A 19,431-nucleotide genomic window follows, 5' to 3' on the forward strand; every position below is an offset into this window, starting at 1 on the left:
GGTCCCTGATCATTGGTAGTCAGTAGCAAAGCTCCCCTGGACTTCATTGGGCTCAAGATCAGATGTTATTCTTGCAAAACAGTTAGCCAGACTGAAGGGAAATAAAAAGATTGACTCCCTGTGTTAAGTTAATCACTGAATTAATTGAGAAATGATGGAATAAGTGGGAGAAAGTGATTGAAACACAGGTTCCAACTATTATCATCAGAATCCCTTGATCCTTGTTCTTACTGATGGGATCACTGAAATACACTAATGTCCTGAGGTGATTTTTCACACATGACTGGAAATGATACTGAAATATTTGCTTTCACTTGTGTTACAACTTCAGTGTTTCATCCACATGCCAAAATGTACATTTTTCAATATTTTACATTTTTAAAAATGCCTAAGACTCTACTCTGGAAAATGGTGCCTTCCAACTAGACGGCTCCATGTGCTTTACAAATATTCACCAATAGAAGTGTATGTATATAGCGATCATACTAAAAAGTAAAGAGGAGGGATGGTCTTACAGTCAAGGCTCAGGACTGGTAGTCAAGACCTGAGTTCATGTTCCCAGCATCTGGGCACTGGACTTCAATTGGATGTGTATTGAAGGCTCAGATACTTCAGTGATGAAGGCCATACAAATACCTGGCTAGATAGATAGATTCTCCATCCTCTTCAGTTTTCTCCTCTGTAAATTAGTACTAAAATAGGACTACCTATCTGACAGGGATGTTGAGAAGCTAAATTAATGAGACCTGCCAAATGTCTGAGTTTGACTAGGTCAGTCCTGGCATTTTAACCCCTGGTTTAGGTGCTCACAGTCCCAGAAAGCTGAATCATACCATGGTATGTCCTTTATGAAAAACCAATTTGGGCTGCCTGCCAATAAGTGTTATTGTAGAGAGCAGGCAGTGGGTCACATTGTGGTGGCACAGAGTGGAATGATGGAGGAGCACACTGGGACACAGACCTGGAGAGGGGGACACAATGGAGATGGGGAATGCACAGTGAAACAAATAGAAGAACGAGAGAGAGACAAACAAGAGAAACCCAGGGGCCCACCTTTCTCATGCGGAGAGTGAATGGGTGAGATGGCCCTGAATGTATGTGTGGGAGAGGGGGTTGAAACAGACGAGCCATTCTTCCCTGTAGATGTCAAAGAGAGGGTTTCAAAGCAGTGTTGCCAACTCTTGCAATTTTATTGCGAGTCTCACAATATTCAATGGTTTTCTTTAAGCTCCAACTCCTGAATTAAGAGATTTCATTGAAAGCTCAGGTTTTTTTTTAAAGCACGTTTCTAGCCTTCATGCTAGAAGAGAAAAGCTTGAAAACAGACCCAAAAGCACCTTGAAGGTTCAGAAACCAGAAGACAAATAGAAAGAAACTAATATTTATTAGCTTTTTTTTTAAGTCAATGTTGTAAGTCATTCTCCTTATTTTTGATGCATGACTCATGATTTTTGAACACTGGAGGTTGACAATTCTGTAATGAGTGTGGTTTTTAACATTGCTTCACTGAAAAACATAATTATTGACTCTGAGATTGAATGTACGGTAAGGAAAAATTTTCACTATTATCCGCCAACAGACTTGATTGTCTGAAACTTAGTCTGCATAACTTTCCAACCTGGCATCAGTTTTATAGTTCCTCTTATTTATCTGTCTTAACTGAGCAGGATTTGTTTGCTGTGTGAGTGTTTTCATTTTTGCAACTGGGCATGGCTTTGGGTTTTTAATGTTTTATTTACTAATTATTATTATTACTCTAAAGTTTTAAAGAACCAGTCTATTCAATAAGGCAAGCAACAGGTGCTACATTACTTTTAATCCCAAAATCGTCCTTCATACCAGAAAACAGTCAGGCTTAGCTTGGCTGAACCCACATTTCCTAATTGTGAGGAGCAGTTAATGGACACAAAGCATTATCTGTACCTTATCTAGTGCTGGCATTTTGTTCAATATTCCCAAAGACTGAGGCTTTTCAGACATACATTTTAATTAGAAGGAACAGTTGCCAACAGCTATTTCTCTCATGCAACTTTTGCCATTCATTGAAGCCTTCATTTATATAATTGGGTTTGGCTTGTAGGGGGAATAGGTTGTTTTGTTTTTTAAGATGAGAACAACTCATTTATTCAAGCTCCAAAATGTGTATTAGGCAGCAGCTGGGGGGGAAGCTTGTCCTATGAAGATGCTCATTCAGCTGTCCCAAACAGCTTCATTTGCTAAATGTGTTATATGTTTCACTGATATGGGGGGGGGGGGCGGGTTGCCTCCAAGACTATTCAAGAATAAAGGCTGATGGGTATGTATATGATTATATGCAAGAATGCTTAAAGGTCACCAAGGCTTAACAGAAATCTTAGTCTCTCAATAGAATGCTTTCCTATCTCTTCAGTGTCGTATATCTCCCTCCTTGTATTTTATTGCTAGGAACACATGTATTGAAACGTTGATTTAATGGCCCATGTTATGATCATTATTATTAATCATAAAATCAGGGGTCACCATGGTACTGTACAAATAAGAGACAGTCCTGCTCTGAACATCTCACAATCTAAATGAAGAAAAGATGCAATGAATGGATGTAAGAAATACACAGAGGGAGAGTGGGCAAGGAGAGAATGAAGGCAACAGTAATAGGAACAAGTGGTTGCACAGAGATATAAATTAACAAGAGATAATAATGACACCAGCTATCCTTTCTGGTCGCTTGACTTGCCATTATCAATTGCATATTTCTCACTTGCAGTCACAGGGTCAAATCATCCCTAATCTGGGAAACCCCACAGAAGGGCTTTGAAACTCCAGAATTTGACCATCAGTTTCCTTTGAATTACTCCATCAGGTGGGATGCGGAGGCATGGTATGTCCTTCACAGAATAGGCAGGGAACATTGCTCTGAAAGTCCAGGGTGTCCTGAGAGCCACAGTGAGGTCCCACAGATCTCTAGACTTACTGAAGGCATTTGCATGGAGGCCTTTTTGTTTGTGACATCAGTCTTATATGTGTGTCGTGGAGATGATTATGATCTCACACAACTGATGAGTTTAAGGCATGAATAAGGAGCAGGAACAGATACTTTTGAGAAAAAACTATCAAGTGCTCATGCAATCAGTCCCAGCGAGAGCTGAAGGTCATACCATAAGTCATACAAAAGGTAAAATTTTTAGATTTGCAATAAGATATTTGATTTGACCTCTGACCCCTGCAACAAAGTATTACCAGCACACAGGTAACATATAGGCAGGCATACTTTTTTTGATGTAGCTTGGCTAGTATTTTTGTTAACTCTAATAGACAAATCATAAAGTAGCCTTATACAAACTCGCTAAAAATGCCGAGTCCACTGTTTTCTGGCCAGAAGTTTGGCCCGTGCTATATGCCATATTTTCAGTGTACCATGGCTTGTATTTCAAGTTTTATGATCATTCTTAGTCAGGCTTACTTCCTTTACTGGCAAAGGCTAGTCTGCATGTAAAATAGAAATGTTGTCAAAGAGAACATTGTTCTGCATGATTTCAAACATCCTGGATTTACTTTTACTGCTACTGAGCTGCCGTTGAGTAGGGTTGTTCTATGCACTTCATACAAGATGCCATCTCATGGTATTTGTTAATACACCAGGACCCTGATAACATGTATTTCTGTGCAGATGGCATTGTCATTTGCTTCTGCAGAAACTGAGGTAATTATTAACAATTAATTATGGTTGCTATGCTTCCATGTACCAGCTCCTCCCCTCTAAACATCGGAGGGAAGAGGGCCATAGGGTTCCCCTGATACCCATGAGATCCATAATAAAAAGAAGTTTAGAGAGGCAACCAATGTTCCCAAACAAACGATCAACCCAGAAAAACAGTTGTAAATGAATGAAGATCCCTATTGTACACAGCAGCAGCAGAAGACATCCTTAGACAAAAAGAAGTTAAATCACTCAAAATGCGTATTTGCCCTGGTCCATGAGGTAGAAATCAGCAGAAGGTGAAAAACAGAGATTGCTCCATAACAGGCTGCACTATTGAGGTTCATGTGGGGTAAAGGCAAGCAAAGAGCCTTGGCATATTTTTTAGGGAAAATACCTCTGTAAATCATAGGAGAAGGAAAAGACATGGCAAACAGATCATCCAGCTCTTAATCACAGTTAGGCAAGCAGCTGAAATAGATCAATACTGCAAGTTGCCACTTTCTTATCCTAGAAACTGACAAAAGACCTGACAGGCATTATAGCAAATCTCGGTGTTTTCCTTAGGCAGCTGTGATAGTATCTTTAATGATGAAAAGGAGAGCTGGTTGAAAATGCAAGTTTTAAAAATTTCCAACAAATTTTTTTTAGATTTTTCAACAAAAACAGTCATCCAAAATCTAAAAAAAGTTCAGTTTTCAGAAAAACATTTTGGTTTTCAAAACTGAACATTTTACCAAAAGCTTAAAAAAAAAATGGTGTTTTTTCATTAAACTCCATAAATGATGGCCAAAACTAAATTTTCAACCAATTGCCTTTTGATCATTGGGAAAAAAAGCTTTGACAAAATAATTTTGACCAGCTTTAATGAAAAGGCAATAGGAACATTACTCAGAACCTAATGTCAATGACAACTTGCTATCGATTTTCTCTTTCCAGCTTTTTAATAATCATCTGGTTTGTTGCTGCTGTTGTACCTAAACGTTCCTCAGGTTTTATCTTGTTCCTCATGGTCTATGTTTAACACATCAGTCAGCTGTCTGATTTTATATGTGTTGGTTAAACTCAGATATGAATATACACCTGTTTTTACTGCTTTCGTTTGTAACATTTAAAACTTTATTTGCAAACATTTATTGGTGGGGTTTTTTCCACTGAAGTTTTACTTACATACACACACACACACACACACACACACACCACAAATTCCATTTATACAGCAACAGTGCCATCTTGTGGGAAACAGTATGTCTATCTCTTGACAAGTTTTTCCAAAGTACAGTTATCTAACCTCACAGCCCCAAACCTTCTACCATGCTCTAGAATTTCCTTTAAAATGTATATTTGTCATGTTGACTGGAGGACAGTGTTCAAACAAAATCCAAGAGGAAAGTTGTGAGGGATTATTGCCTTCAATGCTCCTCTTCTCCCATACTTCCTATCTCTCAAAAAAAAACCTGGTTCCCTCTGGTTAGCACATGAACTACTCACATCTCTACAGACAAATATTGATTTAGCTGCCACATATGCAACATAAATTATGCAGATACAATTTTCCAGGGTGCTGTAGTAAGATTTCTCAGCGGCACTGGGGTATGGGCAGACACCCTTCTCTCCTTCAAACCAACCTACTTGAGTGGGACCCCAGGAAATGCAATCTGCATTCACCTCCCCATCCCTGCAGAAGCCTACACACCTGTGGAAGACCTAGAAAGCAGATGATTTTCTGAAATCTGATAATCAGGTCTTTTCCATCCTCTCCATGTCCACACTTCCCAATATTTCTCTTTGGATTATATCTCTTTGACTCGTTTGCTGCTGCACCCCTAGGTGCCACCTACCTTTTGCCATTTCCTCACTTTCCCCTTTTGGGGGATTTTCATCCTTTTGCCTGTTTTTGCATGTTTTGTATATTTTCCTCTTTTCCCCTGTTTAGTACCTCTTGGCTACCTTTTTCGTGTCTACAGAGGCAGAACAATAATGGCACTTTACACAGAGGAGAGCTCTGGAATCCTTTGCAATCTAAAATGTCATGCATTGTACACAGGGAAATGACTCAAATGAATTTGTTTCCTTCATCGCTGTCTGAAGAACTGAGGTGCCAGGGCTATGAACTGCCAACCATAGAGGTGCTAGGGCTCAGCTCTGGTAAGCCCTGGCAAAAATTAAGCATTTTGACTGTATGTGTAAAGCCCTTGATGTAGAAGGTAACTGATTGTTCTGAGTAAGTTTTCCTTTATGCTATTCAGATATTACACAGGAGCCTGCTGTGTGCATAAAGAGCTGGAGGAGCAATGCTTCTGCTGCTACTACCATGCTGTACAGGCAAGGCCAAAATTAAAGCAGGCCACAATCCAGATTTGGGCTGCAGTCCAGCATATTATACTATAATTCAGTGGAGTCATTCACAGCACAGCTAAGCAGTTTTTCTTCTTGGTCCTCAGATGAAGACTGTGTTTTGAGTTAGCTGTAAATAGAAACTGAATAGGAGCCCATGTTCTTAGCTAGTTTGCTTTTGCTGCCTAAGGACAGCCAAGTTCAGGGAGGAAGCTTAGCCCGATATTTATGTTGTGTTATTGTTTGAGTTACCAGTAAAGCAACAGGTCCATGCCAGGAAAGGGGTCAGACTGGACCTTAATTTGGGGTCTGTGTACTCTTGCATCAGTGAGATCAGCCTATTCACAGCTTCACCAAGAGGAAGCATAGATGTTGTCATCTGCTCTTCATAAACCTCTTTCTTGAGGGGTCACAATCACTTGTCCATTTAAAATAACAATAGATTGAAATGTGTTTTAGATTTGCATTTTAATCTAGATGCATTATTCTTTTACAAAGTTTAATTTAGATCAGACCTTGGTAATGTAAGATAGAAGGACTGTTTTGGGTGGGTGGTCAGTAATTCCATAACAAAATAATCTAGTGTTTTTCATGACAATTTTAGAGGTACTAGTGAAAACATGGAAATCTTGGTGTTTTGCCAAGAACAATTGGAATTGATATGTTATTTAGACTATAGTCAGTCATCTGTAAAATTCCAGTCTGAATGAGACAAACATATGGTCCTAAGTGGTATTAATCAACAAAGACAGATAGCGTTTCATTACAGGCACACACACAGAAAGTGAGCGCAACTGATTTGAAATTTTGAAGAATTTGAAATCAGAGGCTGATTTAAACTGTAAGGTCTTTCGAGCAGTAACTCTGGCTGCACTCAGAACACTGGTCATACTCCTATAATAAGATAGGAGTGGTTACAGCACAACCTTAAAGAAAGAGGATTTAACATGACACAATCTGATGGTTTTGAATTTAGAGAGGTCCATGACTGACCTACATTAGCACAGAGGAAGAATAAACTTTCCTTTCTGACAAAGGCAAGGTATTCTTGCTGGAATTGAAGGCTTTGACAGCGCACCTTTGAGAACTTTATATTATACCTGATAGTATCTCTCATTGCCTGACCTAGTTGCTTCCAAGGCTCAATGGAAGCCATGAATTTATTTTACTTCCGGGGGAATTCTGTCCCAAAAAATTAAAAATTCTGCTCAAAATAATTTAAAATTCTGCAAATTTTATTTGTCAAAATAACATTATATAATCAGGCCAATTTCAATTATTTTGATAATTTATTTCAAAATACCTGTCAGCAGGTATGTCTGTAAAAATAGAGAGACACAAAAAATTTCCTCCAGGGTAGAGTCAAAGAAATCCCTATGACATGGGTGGGCAAACTACGGCCTGTGGGCTGGATCCGGCCTATCAGGGCTTTGGATCCAGCCCATGAGACTGCCACCCCCATGGTTCCGTGGATCCCGTGCTGCTGCGGGAAACGGACGGCACTACGTCCCTGTGGCCCCCTGGGGAAGGGGAGGGCAGAGGGCTCCATGTGCTGCCCTTGCCTGCAGGCACCACCTCCCACCCTCCCCCCCCCCCCCCCCGCAGCTCCCATTGGCCGGGAATGGGAAACCGCAGCCAATCAGAGCTTCGGGGGAGGTACCCGCGGGTGAGGGCAGCACACAGAGCCCTCTACCCTCCCTCCCCCAGAGGCCACAGGGACGTGGTGCCAGCCACTTCTGGGAGTGGCACAGGGCCATGGAGGTGGCAGGGAGCCTGCCTTAGCCTGGCTGTGTGCCGCTGCCACCCTGGAGCTGCGCCAGGGAATCAGTGTCGGGCTGGAACCCGCACCCCGAACTTCTCCTGCACCCCACACCCCAACCCCCTTCCCTGAGCCCCTTGCTGCACCCTCCTGCACCCCAACCCTCTGACCTGAGCCCTGCCGCACCCCTCCTGCATGTAAAACCTATGCCGAGCCCCCTCCCGCACTCTGTACCCCCTGCCCTTCCTGCACACTGCACTCCCTCCCACACCCTGCACTCTCTCCTGCACCCCAACCCCTGCCCCAGTCCTACATTCATGGCCCTGCATGCAAATTCCCCACCCAGATGTGGCCTTCAGGCCAAGAAGTTTGCCAACCCCTGCCCTACAACAACCCAATTCTAGTTTCTCTGCCCTCTCCAGCCAGAACCCAGCTAGGGGGCCAGACACTCCTCCTCAGCGCCCCTCCTCCTCAGCCCAGACACTCACATCCCCTACCCTCCTAGATCCTAGGGATCCAGAGGAAAAAACAGCCTGATCATGGGTTCCAGGCTTGCACAGAGTTTCCTGTGAACTGCCTCCTTCCCTCAGGTCATGCTGGGAACTGCAGCTGCTGGGAACCCTCCAGTTCCCTCCCCCTCCCTGCAGCCCTGTCTTCTATTTGTGAGCTGGGTTCTGCCAAGTCTAGCAGCCCCTAGTGGTAGCCAACACCTCTACAGCCCATTTTGGGGGGTGGAAGGAAATTCTGCACACACACAAAGTTAATGTCTGCAAAATTCTGCATTGCGCCATGGTGCAGAATTCCCCCAGAAGTATTATTTATTTGGAAACTGCATTTAAGTTTGGTTTTGTACAATACATGAATCTTGAGAAATTAAATTTATAATTGAAATGTAAAGCCAATAACGAATTACACATAAAACTTAAGGGAAAGGAAACTGTCCACCCCCCAACCCTGCTAAATTGCAACATGTTCATGCCACCATGAGTGATGTCATAAAGCCAAGGCCTAACAAATGCAAATGAATCTGCTACTACTGCAAATCTCTTTGATTGGTAAACATTTTTAGTTTCTGATCATTTGTTGTTACGATCTTACCAAACTACGTGGCAAGTCATTTCTTATGCGTGTTGCAAACTTTTAAAATAAATATTTCCAGAAAGTAAATAAAGTTCCATTCAACATCTCAGTGCTAACTAATTGGATACAGTTGAGTCATTCCCTTTTGTGACAAGTATCAGGGGGCAGCCGTGTTAGTGTGTACCCACAAAAGCAACAAGGAGTCCAGTGGCACCTTACAGACTAACAGATTTAATAGATCAATAGAAACAGACTGAGGAACAAAGAAAATTGAAAACCATAGAAGATAAACACAAATGGGAATAACAAGGAGTCCGGTGGCACCTTAAAGACTAACAGATTTATTTGAGCATAAGCTTTTGTGGGTAAAAACCCCACTTCTTCAGACGCATGGAGTGAAGCTTATGCTCAAATAAATCTGTTAGTCTTTAAGGTGCCACCGGACTCCTTGTTATTCCCATTTGTGTTTATCTTCCATGGTTTTCAATTTTCTTTGTTCCTCAGTCGGTTTCTATTGATAGAAAAAAACCCACAGTGATGCAGACATTTTGCCTTCTTTTCCAGAAAACAGATTTTCAGTAATAAAAGAGAAAATATTCTTCACCTAATATTTTTTTCAGCATCATAGAAATCTCCAGATATTTTGATCATCTAACCTATAATCCTTTACCCAAAGCCTTCAAAGCATTTTACAAAGGTAAATTATCCTCATCTTAGAAGTGTGGAAACTGAATATTTTCCTCTAAGATATAATGCTGTGAAAAGGAAGAACTAGCTGTAGTTTCAAATTAGCTTTAAAATTATCTTTCCTTATAAAGTGTTTATTTTTAAACAAAGAAGTCAGTATATAGGTTATTGGGAATGAGGCCCTGTAAGATGGTCTATTTCACAGAAAGTGACACAAAGTTAAATAACATCTGCAAACTGACTTTTTTATTTAAAATCAGTTCTAATTTTCGTAGAGAATTTTGTTATAGCATTTCTTGCTTGCACAATCAGCTCTCTTAAAAGTCAATAGCCAGTTTTCAGATGTACCTTATTTGTGTTTCTACTTTGACTTCAAAAAGCAGAGTGCCAAGAACTGGTATAACAATGTGCTGAGTAGAATGTGTATTTCCTGAATAAACAACACATGCTGTGTCAGCAAAAAGGTGACAGATTTCCTCACATCATTTTCCAGTATCAGGAAATTTGAGTTCAACTGTGAATGCAGATATTTCTGTTTAAATGTAATTGCTCCATACTGCATGAACAAGAGATACAGTACAATCCAGAAACACAGAAAGCGCATTCAGCCTGAATGTACTGTGACAGGGTCGGGCCAGATGGCTACAGGAGAGTAATAGAAGGCAGATATATTAGCCCCAGGCTAAGTAGGTCCCTTTTCCCTGGGTAAGATAACAGGGAAGGTTCCAGAACAATCAGGAACCTTCTGGAGATAATTAAGACAGGCTGATTAGAATACCTGCAGCCAATCAAGAAGCTGCTAGAATCAATTAAGGCAGGCTAATCAGGACACCTGGGGGTTTTAAAAAGGCGCTCACTTCAGTTTGTGGTGTGCGTGTGAGGAGCTGGGAGCAAGAGGCACTAGGAGCTGAGAGTGAGAATGCAGACTGTTGGAGGACTGAGGTGTACAAGCATTATCAGACACCAGGAGGAAGGTCCTATGGTGAGAATAGAGAAGGTGTTAGGAGGAGACCACGGGGAAGTAGCCCAGGGAGTTGGAGCTGTTGCACAGCTGTTCCAGGAGGCACTCTAGACAGCTGCATTCCACAGGGCCCTGGGCTGGAACCCGGAGTAGAGGGCGGGCCCGGGTTCCCCCCAAAACCTCCCAACTCCTGGTCAGACACAGGAGGAGTCGACCTGGACTGTGAATTCAGAAAAACGGCCAAGCTGAGGGCTGCTGTGAAGCTCCAAGGCGAGCAAATCTGCCAATAAGCGCAAGACCCACCAAGGCAGAGCAGGAACTTTGTCACAATACCATATGCTAAAACACTTGCACACAAAATAAATTCCTTTTTCAAGTTTCTTTAATGTAAAGCCAGGCTATTTCAAATCAAACTAAGAACATAATTCTCTTGACAACTGCAATCAAAGATGAGTAAGTTATGACAAAGTTATATTATCTAAGGCTAAAGAAGAGAATTAATTGCTGATGGCACTTGTATATAAAGACATTCTTTGCAATACATTTAAAACAGACTGGCAAAAATGCAAAAGAAGGATTAAAGGGCACCAGCTGGTCCAGGAAGATGGAAGGGTGTTTACCACTTTGGGTAATTGGATAGCTTTTGCCTCCTCTGCAAAGTACTTCCTCTCCAGGTCCTCCTAGAGTGATGTATACTACCCTGGCCCAGCATCACCATCGCAAACTCCCACCCCAAGATAGGTGGAAAAGCAGCACAAGATTGCTTCTGAACTTGGATCTCCCACTGCATGATAGTAAACTGAGCCATCCATCTTGGTAATTCTTGATTGTATATAGTGATATTCTGGGATATATTAAAATCATTTGCTCATAGAGAAGAAGGGAAAGTGAAGGAGAATCCATATGTTGATGCCACAGTATCTCCTCAAAAATAGGTAATAAAAAAAGATATCAGATTTAGATTGGACTGTGGGGTGATCTTTTCTTCAGCCATTCAAAATCAGCTTTGACAGCGCTGATATACAGGGGAAACTCTTCAGCTATTACAACGTTTATATAAAACATACATTATGTCCACACAAATGCACTGGTCCATATTAAGTGCTGATTTACATCCCAGGCAATCTCATTTATCTGAGTGGGATTATATAGGGCTTGGATCAGCTCTGAATTTGGCCCAACACTTCAGGATTATCACTGACATCATGAATAACACTGTATTGGAACAATCGTGTAGCATAAACCCCACTGATCACATTCATTTTGCAGCTTACAAAAATCATGTCAGCAAACATTTCTGTATTTATGCCACCTGTATTATTTTGTTACGACTACCGGTGTGGCATTTACACTGATTTGTTATAAGACATTTGCTCTCCTTGGAGGTTTTTAATCCTTTATTAACATGTATGTGTGCTATACAATTCCTGTACGGTGATTCTTCCACTTAGCACTTGAGAGAAATTACAGAGCTCCCTTTTTATAAGGCCACTGTGCTTTATTGCACATGTAAGTCAATCATAGAGGATCATACACAGACATTGATCAGCATGTACAAATTGCACTGTTGTCAGGAGGAGTTGTGCATGTAGATAAAGGGCAGTATATAGCCTGTTAATGTCTGACTCATCACTAAAAAAAAAATCCCTTGTCTGACCTACTCACTAATTTAAATGACTATAAATGACCTGAAATGAAGCCCAATAAAAAAACATCATTCTCTTAATGGCATCATGCACCTTGCTAAATGCTATTGGCTCCACAGATCAATGCGGTAGAGAGTGAGAACTGTTTATCAAGCTTATTTTTTATTTAACTTTTACATTTTGCAAGGTATTTCTGAAGCCACTTTCTCCCTGCAAAACCTAGTGTGCACTCACTTTAATTCTTTTAAACTTTTCTGTTACTTTGAGACAAGTGACCAGAGTGCTCAGTCAGCTCATTTGGTGAATTCTGTATATGATGTGGTCCTCAAGTGTTTTAAATCTTTGTTTCTGAACTTGCATTTTTAGTTCTTTGTGGGATACTTCATCTAAAGGTATTGCTGAGGTGTGTCTCTAGGTCAATCATGGATCCCAGGCCATTAAATATGTTTGTGTCTCTTTTGTATGACATTTAATTTTCTAATACTAGGTTATGAAACTCTGCTTCTCTGTCAGAACAATATGTGTCAAATGACAGAGATTGTGATCTAGTGTGTCTTTGTAGTGAACATGTGGAAGTCAAATAATATATAAAACCTGAACAGTAATAGTACAAAAACCTCTCTCTTTGGCCTGAAACAATTATTAGATTCTGTAATATTGATTACTTAGGCATCCCGTTTTGAACATCTTGCCCTGTTAGGCACCTAAATCCATATTTAGACACCTGAAGAAGGGGTCTGATTATATCAGGCCACAGAAGATGGCTCACTCAATGATTACTTGTTCTGTTCATTCCCTCTGAAGCACCCGGCATTGGCCACTGTCAGAAGACAGAATACTGAGCTAGATGGACCTTTGGTCTGACCCAGTATGGCCATTCTTATGATCACTGACTTCAGTGCTGCAAGTGCTCAAAATCAAGACATTTATGTAGCGATACTAATCAAGGGATTGATGTGTAAGTGTACAGGATAACACTAACCTCAGCTCCCTGGCTGTAACTAACAATATAAGAACCTATAAGAAGGAACAAACTACTTTAAATGTTCATTTCAGAGGCTATATGTGCATTGATTTTAACAGACAACAAGAGAGCCCACCACTTACCTGAGCGCCTTTTCGGTGTGTCTCTCAGTTCATTCTCAGGACCTGTGGAAATGATTTTGCATATACCAGCCCCCATAGAGCTCTCACCCTCGTGTAAATCAGGAATAACTCTTACATTACATATGTATAAAACCAGGGTCAGAGCTAAATCAGGCCCACAGTTTGTGTATCCAGGCACCAACTGTGACATTATAGTTACAGTAGTGTATAGTGAAGTTGGGCTGGGCCGGTCTTAAAGTTTGTAAAGCCTCAAACAGCCCCACAGTTGTGGGGAGGAAGAAGGGAGTGTACGAAGTCTGCACAAGCCCCCCTATGAGAGGTCATGGAATTAATGAATGTAGGTGAATTTTTAAAGAGTTAAATACATTCATGACTAACAGCGTGTACAATTGTGAATTTTGTTACAATGAAAGTAATGAAATCTCATGTTTTGGGGCATAAGCTGATTGCAACAGGGGACAGGAAGGAATTCCTCCTGCCTGCATCCATTTACATTCCACAACAGTGAAGCTGAGTTATGGGAAATTTCCACTTTCCTCTGAAGCATCAGGTATTGGACTGAAACAAGATACTGGACTTGATGAACTAATGGTCAGATCTATTATTACACATCCTAGGTTCCTATGTAAAAGAGCAAGGCCCCAAGCAGTCACTTGTGTTGCTTGTACTTAAGGCTGGCCCTACAGATGAGGTTCAGGAGAGAAAAAAGAAAATCAGTTCTCTTAGAAACAAATATTCTGATATTAACATGAAGTTTTTACAAATGGACAAGAAATCCTTTAAAATGGCAGAAGAACCAAGATACTTCTGAGATCAAAATAATCAATTATTTAATTCAGAATGCAGCAAGTGACTGTCTTTAATAGCCACGTTTTTGTGATTGTGTTCAAATGGAGGCTCTAATTGTGTTCTGTATGTATTTGGAAGAGATACTGAATAGTTAATGCATCCCAAGCAAGTATTTCAAACCTCAAAATGTTCAGTGACACACTTTTGAAATATCAATAAGGTCCAAATTGCAACCACTAGTGAGATTCCTTTCTTCAGTAACAGGCTGAATTTAACAAGCATAGTGAATTCCATGGCCAAAACCAGCACACTTCATACAAACTATTAGCTATGTGCTTTCATAAATCAATGTAACTGAAGACATGGAGACTGAAATGCCGTAGTCACATGTGCCAGTCATAAACTACTGGTATTTCATCAGTCAGGCAACAGAGACCACCTTCAGTTGATACATCAACGACAAAACAATGCTACCCAAGTAATTAAGAGTTTCCCATCCTGAGATTAGGGCTGCCTTCTCGAAATGTAAATAAGCACCATCCAGTGACAATGCTACCCAAGTAATTAAGAGTTTCCCATCCTGAGATTAGGGCTGCCTTCTCGAAATGTAAATAAGCACCATCCAGTGACATTGTTTTCAAGTAACAGCTAATCTCAACAAGTTGTAATGTTCATGTGATGTTAAATATGCCATCAAAATAAATGGCATCATATCGTTTCAGGTAAAAATGTTCTAGATGTGATCCTTAGATCTGCTGCTCTATTTTCTGCAAGGATTGCTAAGAGCTGTGTAAACTCTATACCATATGAGTATGATCCTAAATGTCTATGCAATTTTTTTTATCAAATTGGTTCAATTAATTTCTATAATGATAAAAAACCTACTAAACTTATAAAAACATGCTAAGCGAAAACAACATTTAACCCTCCCTTTGGAGTAACACAAAACTGCCATTCACATTATCTTAAGTGAGGTTTGAGGTACTCTTGGAACAGGAGGAGGCACCACTGAAGTTGACTGATCCGGATGTACAGAATCACAGAAACACATCCAGTTAATTTAAAGTCCTATTGGAGAAAAATACACATTTCAGTATGACTAGTTTTCTAAATAACTACACTGAGTGGATTCAAGAAGGGACTTCATTTGAAATTTTGAAAAATTCCTCATTTCATCCTGGTCAGATAGCCAGTCCATTTGGAATTTGTAGGTATAGAGCCAGTAGTCATAGAGTTGCCTGCTTCTCTCATCGAAGAGGGGCCAAATTGTACTTACTATATGACAGTTCTGTAGGAAGCTGTGGGGATACTTGGCTGGCCATAGAATAAAGGCAACTAGCAGTCAGAGACATTGTGATAACAGTTTGGAAGGGATGAGAAAGAAGGTGCTCTACAAAAGTCAGAAACATCGGCCTTTTCACAAAACGAAAAAGTGAAGGGCCACTCATTTTAAAAACAACACAAGTGTGTCAGAGACAAAGACGTGCACAGTGTTATTTGATCTCTTTACTCAATCTTTCAAGCACTTAATGTGAAAACCAGGAGGCATTGTGTACTGAATACGCCCACTTACTTGGGCTTCCGCTCCTTATTGGGGAAGGGCTGCGACTTCGAGGTAACTGCAAGGCAAACAGCAAAGAGCAAGTCAGCAGACCAGGTTCAAAAAAGGCATTACACTCCAGACAAGCATCTCAGGGTCTGTCTACAGTCAGAAAATTTGCACTGATATTACTACACGAATGATGCAAAGTAGAGCTTATACTGGGGTGGATTTCAGAGATTTCATTGAGTCTAAGGCCAGAAAGGAGCACTAAATCATCTAGTCTGATCTCCTGTATGTCACAAGTCATTAAATTTCACCCTGGTACCCTGTACTGAGCCCAGTAACTTGGGTAAGACTAAAGCATTTCAGTCCTCAGAAGACTAGATGGTTGTGTGCCCCAGGCAGAGAACATGGGAGACTGAGGAGCTACCAATGCCTGCAGCCCCTCAATGGTATGGAATTGATTAAGTAGGATAAACCCAGATGATTCTATCACGTGACTTGTGCCTTATGCTGCAGAGGAAGGCAACAAACCACCAAGTCTCTGCCAATCTGGCTTAGGGGAAAATCCCTTCCCCACCAAAATCCGGTGATCAGTGGGACCCTGAGCATGTGGGCAAGACCCAACAGCCAGGCAACTAGGAGAAGGGCTCTCTATACCACCTTCAAGCTTAATTCAGCAAATTACCTCCTCTCATTCTTCTTTCATGACACCCACAAGAAGTGAGTCTACCAAGGCATTGTTAATGATAAGGCATTTATTTCTTATATGCACCCACACATATTTTTATACACACACACACACAGTATGTATATGTATATTTATATATAAAAATAAATCACCTCCCCACACACTCCATCTATATAATATTTATTAAATAAATACCTTAATGATAGATAGATAGACACACAATAAATATGATTCAACAATTTTAAAATTATATATATCTGTAACTAGTCAAATATCATTCAAATATATCAAATATCATTCAAAAATTGCATAAATCTTGCTGCACACTCCCATAATCTTATTTTTGGGAGCTCAGTCCTTTCTTCCCTATCCCCACCTCACTGATTTGTTGCTCCTGCCTTCCATTAGAGGATAAATTTAGACTGCTAGTTCTAAGAAGAAGGGACAATGTGCTGTTTATATGTAGTGTGAGGGCCCTAAAATTCTTCTGGGTGGTTGTACTTGATAATTTAGGAGAGACTGGAAGTCAGAGAAGGTGGAGACTTGTAGAACTGTAGGGTGACCAGATGTCCTGATTTTATAGGGGCAGTCCTGATATTCAGGGCTTTGTCTTATATTAGCACCTATTACCCCCCACCCCCGTCCTGATTTTTCACACTTTCTATCTCGTCACCCTAAGAACTGGACAGGGAGGACAGCAAATAATATACATAAGACCAACAATCTATCAATACTTTCATTAGTCTACACTTGATCTGCAATAAGGATAGTTTACCATATAGTTTTTCATTCTCACACACACACACGCTAGCCGTGTACGGTACTGATAAACATAGTAAAGGAAAATGGTTCTACATAATACCATTCTCTGGGAAGTCATCTTGTGCAGCAATTTTACATTCACCTTATGCAGGTGAGCCCCTAATACACACACACACACACACACACACACACACACCACACCATATAAGTATGTATTAAGCACCAATAATATTTTGCACAAATATTGTAATAGTGAGGTAGCCTAAACTTGCCTATAGCATAAGTGAACAGGATTATGGTAAGTATCCCATAATTCCTTGCAATTTGCTAAAGTAAGCATTTGGCATAAGCAAATAGGAAATTTGTCAAAATGAAGATACATTTATTGTGTGTCTTAATACAAGCCAGGGAAGTACCTTCATGGACCTGTACCTTAAATGCTAGTATCCAAAACAAAGATAAGGAAGGAACAGAACAAAAAGTGAAGGAACTGGAACATATGGGTTGGATTTCAGTGATATATCAAGAGATGTGTAACTTGTAAAATCATCATAGAAATAATGCCAGCAGAAACATGGAATTTTGGGAGCTCACCTTCTGCATAAGGTGAACGTAACATTGCTGCACAAGACGACTTCACGGAGAATGGTATCACGGAGAACCATTTTCCTTTACTCGGTCATTATTGGCTTAGAGCAATACACCTGACTGACAATTATTTTGGCCACTTGAATATATTTCATAACAAACCAAAGTGTGGTCAAGCAATTGACCACATTATTTATCAACAAATTTTACATATTTGACTAAAATGGTAACACTCAACACCTATTTTGCACCACGCAGAAACAGATGTATGTAAGTACCTATTTGTAAGTATAATGCTTCATCTTACTCCACGCAAGATTGTCAATATGAATGTTTATTTCCCAGGTTCAACATGTGCGTATGACTTGTAATGTTACAGAATGCCTAGATTCTGTTAATTATATTGAGTGTAAAATGATTGATGTGTTATACTGTACCAAGGTGCGGCTGGGGCTTGCAGAATGAGACAGAATAGGACTCATGCTGCGGCTTCTGCTTCTGCTTTTACTCCTGCTCCTGCGAGACCACTACAACAAAACACAGTATGACACAGATCTATATTAAGAAAAGTACATTCATTCAAACTAAATTTGGGAACAGCCTTACTTTGCTGAAGTCAAGGCTTAAGTATATGAATAGAAGAATATTTCCCTAACTAAGGCCCTGATCCTGCAAACATTTCACATGCTAACCTTTAAGCACGTGAGCAGCATGTTGAAGCCAATGAGACTACTCATATGCACAAAATTAAATGCATGGTAAGTGTTGACAAGATCAGGCCCTAAATAAATATCAAGATTTGATACACAATAATTCTGCCTATAGTAGAGTTGCATGAGAATTTAAATAGGATGACTTTCCTTAGCAAGTCCAAGGGTACATACCAGAGCACCTCTCTTTGAGACTGCCTCTCCCTTCACAATAATAGAATCATTTTCCATCAGAGCAGGCCACACATGATAGACCACCAAGGGAGCCGTAAAATCAGAATCATAGCTGCGACGGTATCTGTTCAAACACAGCAAAGAGGATATTACCATGTCAATGCTAAAAGAAACCAGTGATGGCTACGCTTGATAAGGCCAGAATATTTATTATAGCTTGTAAATATGTTTCTTAACAATATTTCAGTGGTACATGTAAAAATAAAGTATAAAAAGGAATGTACTTGTGTGAAACTCATCTAACGTAGGTATATGTGGCCTGCCAGTGCCAACAGAAGTTTTGTTACAATAATCTCTCACATCAGATGCACACCTGCTTAGCCCAGGTGCAAGCCCTTTCATTACTGACAGGCAACATGAAGTGCAGTTTTCGATAATCGAAGTATATTACATCATCCTGGGACTGCTTATCATTAAAGATACAACAATAAAAATGAATTAGGAATAAATATTAAATGGACAATATCAGTTTCCTTCAAAGAAATCAGTTTAACGGATTTTGGGCACACTAGTTAGCAAGGCCAGATTTAGGATTCTGGGGGCCCCAGCAAAGTTACCTTGGGAGACACCAATCCTTTCAATCTCTCCTCCTCCCAGTAATTGCTGCACTTTTGCACACTCCCAACAAATCCCTTCTGTTTATCTTTTTTCTCCCTCCCTGCCCACAGTCAGTTCCCCACAGTTCCATGTTAAACATAGGACTTTCCCTCAATCTGAGGCCTTGTAGACCAAAAGTCTCCCCAACGTCACAGGTTTCAGTAGGTCTATCACGGTAGCATCATAAAGTTACCCTCCATATTTAGTTTTGTCAGAAGCCACAGATGGCAACAATAAGCTGTTCATTCTATGCCACAAGAGAAA

The 19,431-nt window shown here is 40.4% G+C and overlaps 1 protein-coding gene across 5 annotated transcripts in view; it reads right to left on the reverse strand.

The window, feature by feature from the left end:
• Window positions 1–10,872: 10,872 nt before the first annotated feature.
• The window catches only part of SPATA18 (spermatogenesis associated 18), a 43,063-nt gene continuing 34,504 nt past the window's right edge, over window positions 10,873–19,431 (reverse strand). For 3 of the 5 annotated variants that reach the window (XM_078852534.1, XM_078852533.1, XM_073342067.1), the window contains 4 exons: window positions 18,511–18,634; window positions 18,064–18,153; window positions 15,616–15,661; window positions 10,873–11,424 (listed from right to left, as the gene is read on the reverse strand). In XM_078852534.1, coding sequence (XP_078708660.1) covers window positions 11,369–11,424; window positions 15,616–15,661; window positions 18,064–18,153; window positions 18,511–18,634 — 316 coding nt within the window. In that variant the 3' untranslated portion in view covers window positions 10,873–11,368. Of the gene's footprint in view, window positions 15,111–15,615; window positions 15,662–18,063; window positions 18,154–18,510; window positions 18,635–19,431 lie in introns of all 5 variants that reach the window. The other 2 variants (XR_013635723.1, XM_073342069.2) reach the window with 2 other exon arrangements.

This window comes from Lepidochelys kempii, chromosome 4 (assembly GCF_965140285.1).
Source record: "Lepidochelys kempii isolate rLepKem1 chromosome 4, rLepKem1.hap1, whole genome shotgun sequence".
Classification (NCBI taxonomy): Eukaryota; Metazoa; Chordata; order Testudines; family Cheloniidae; genus Lepidochelys; species Lepidochelys kempii.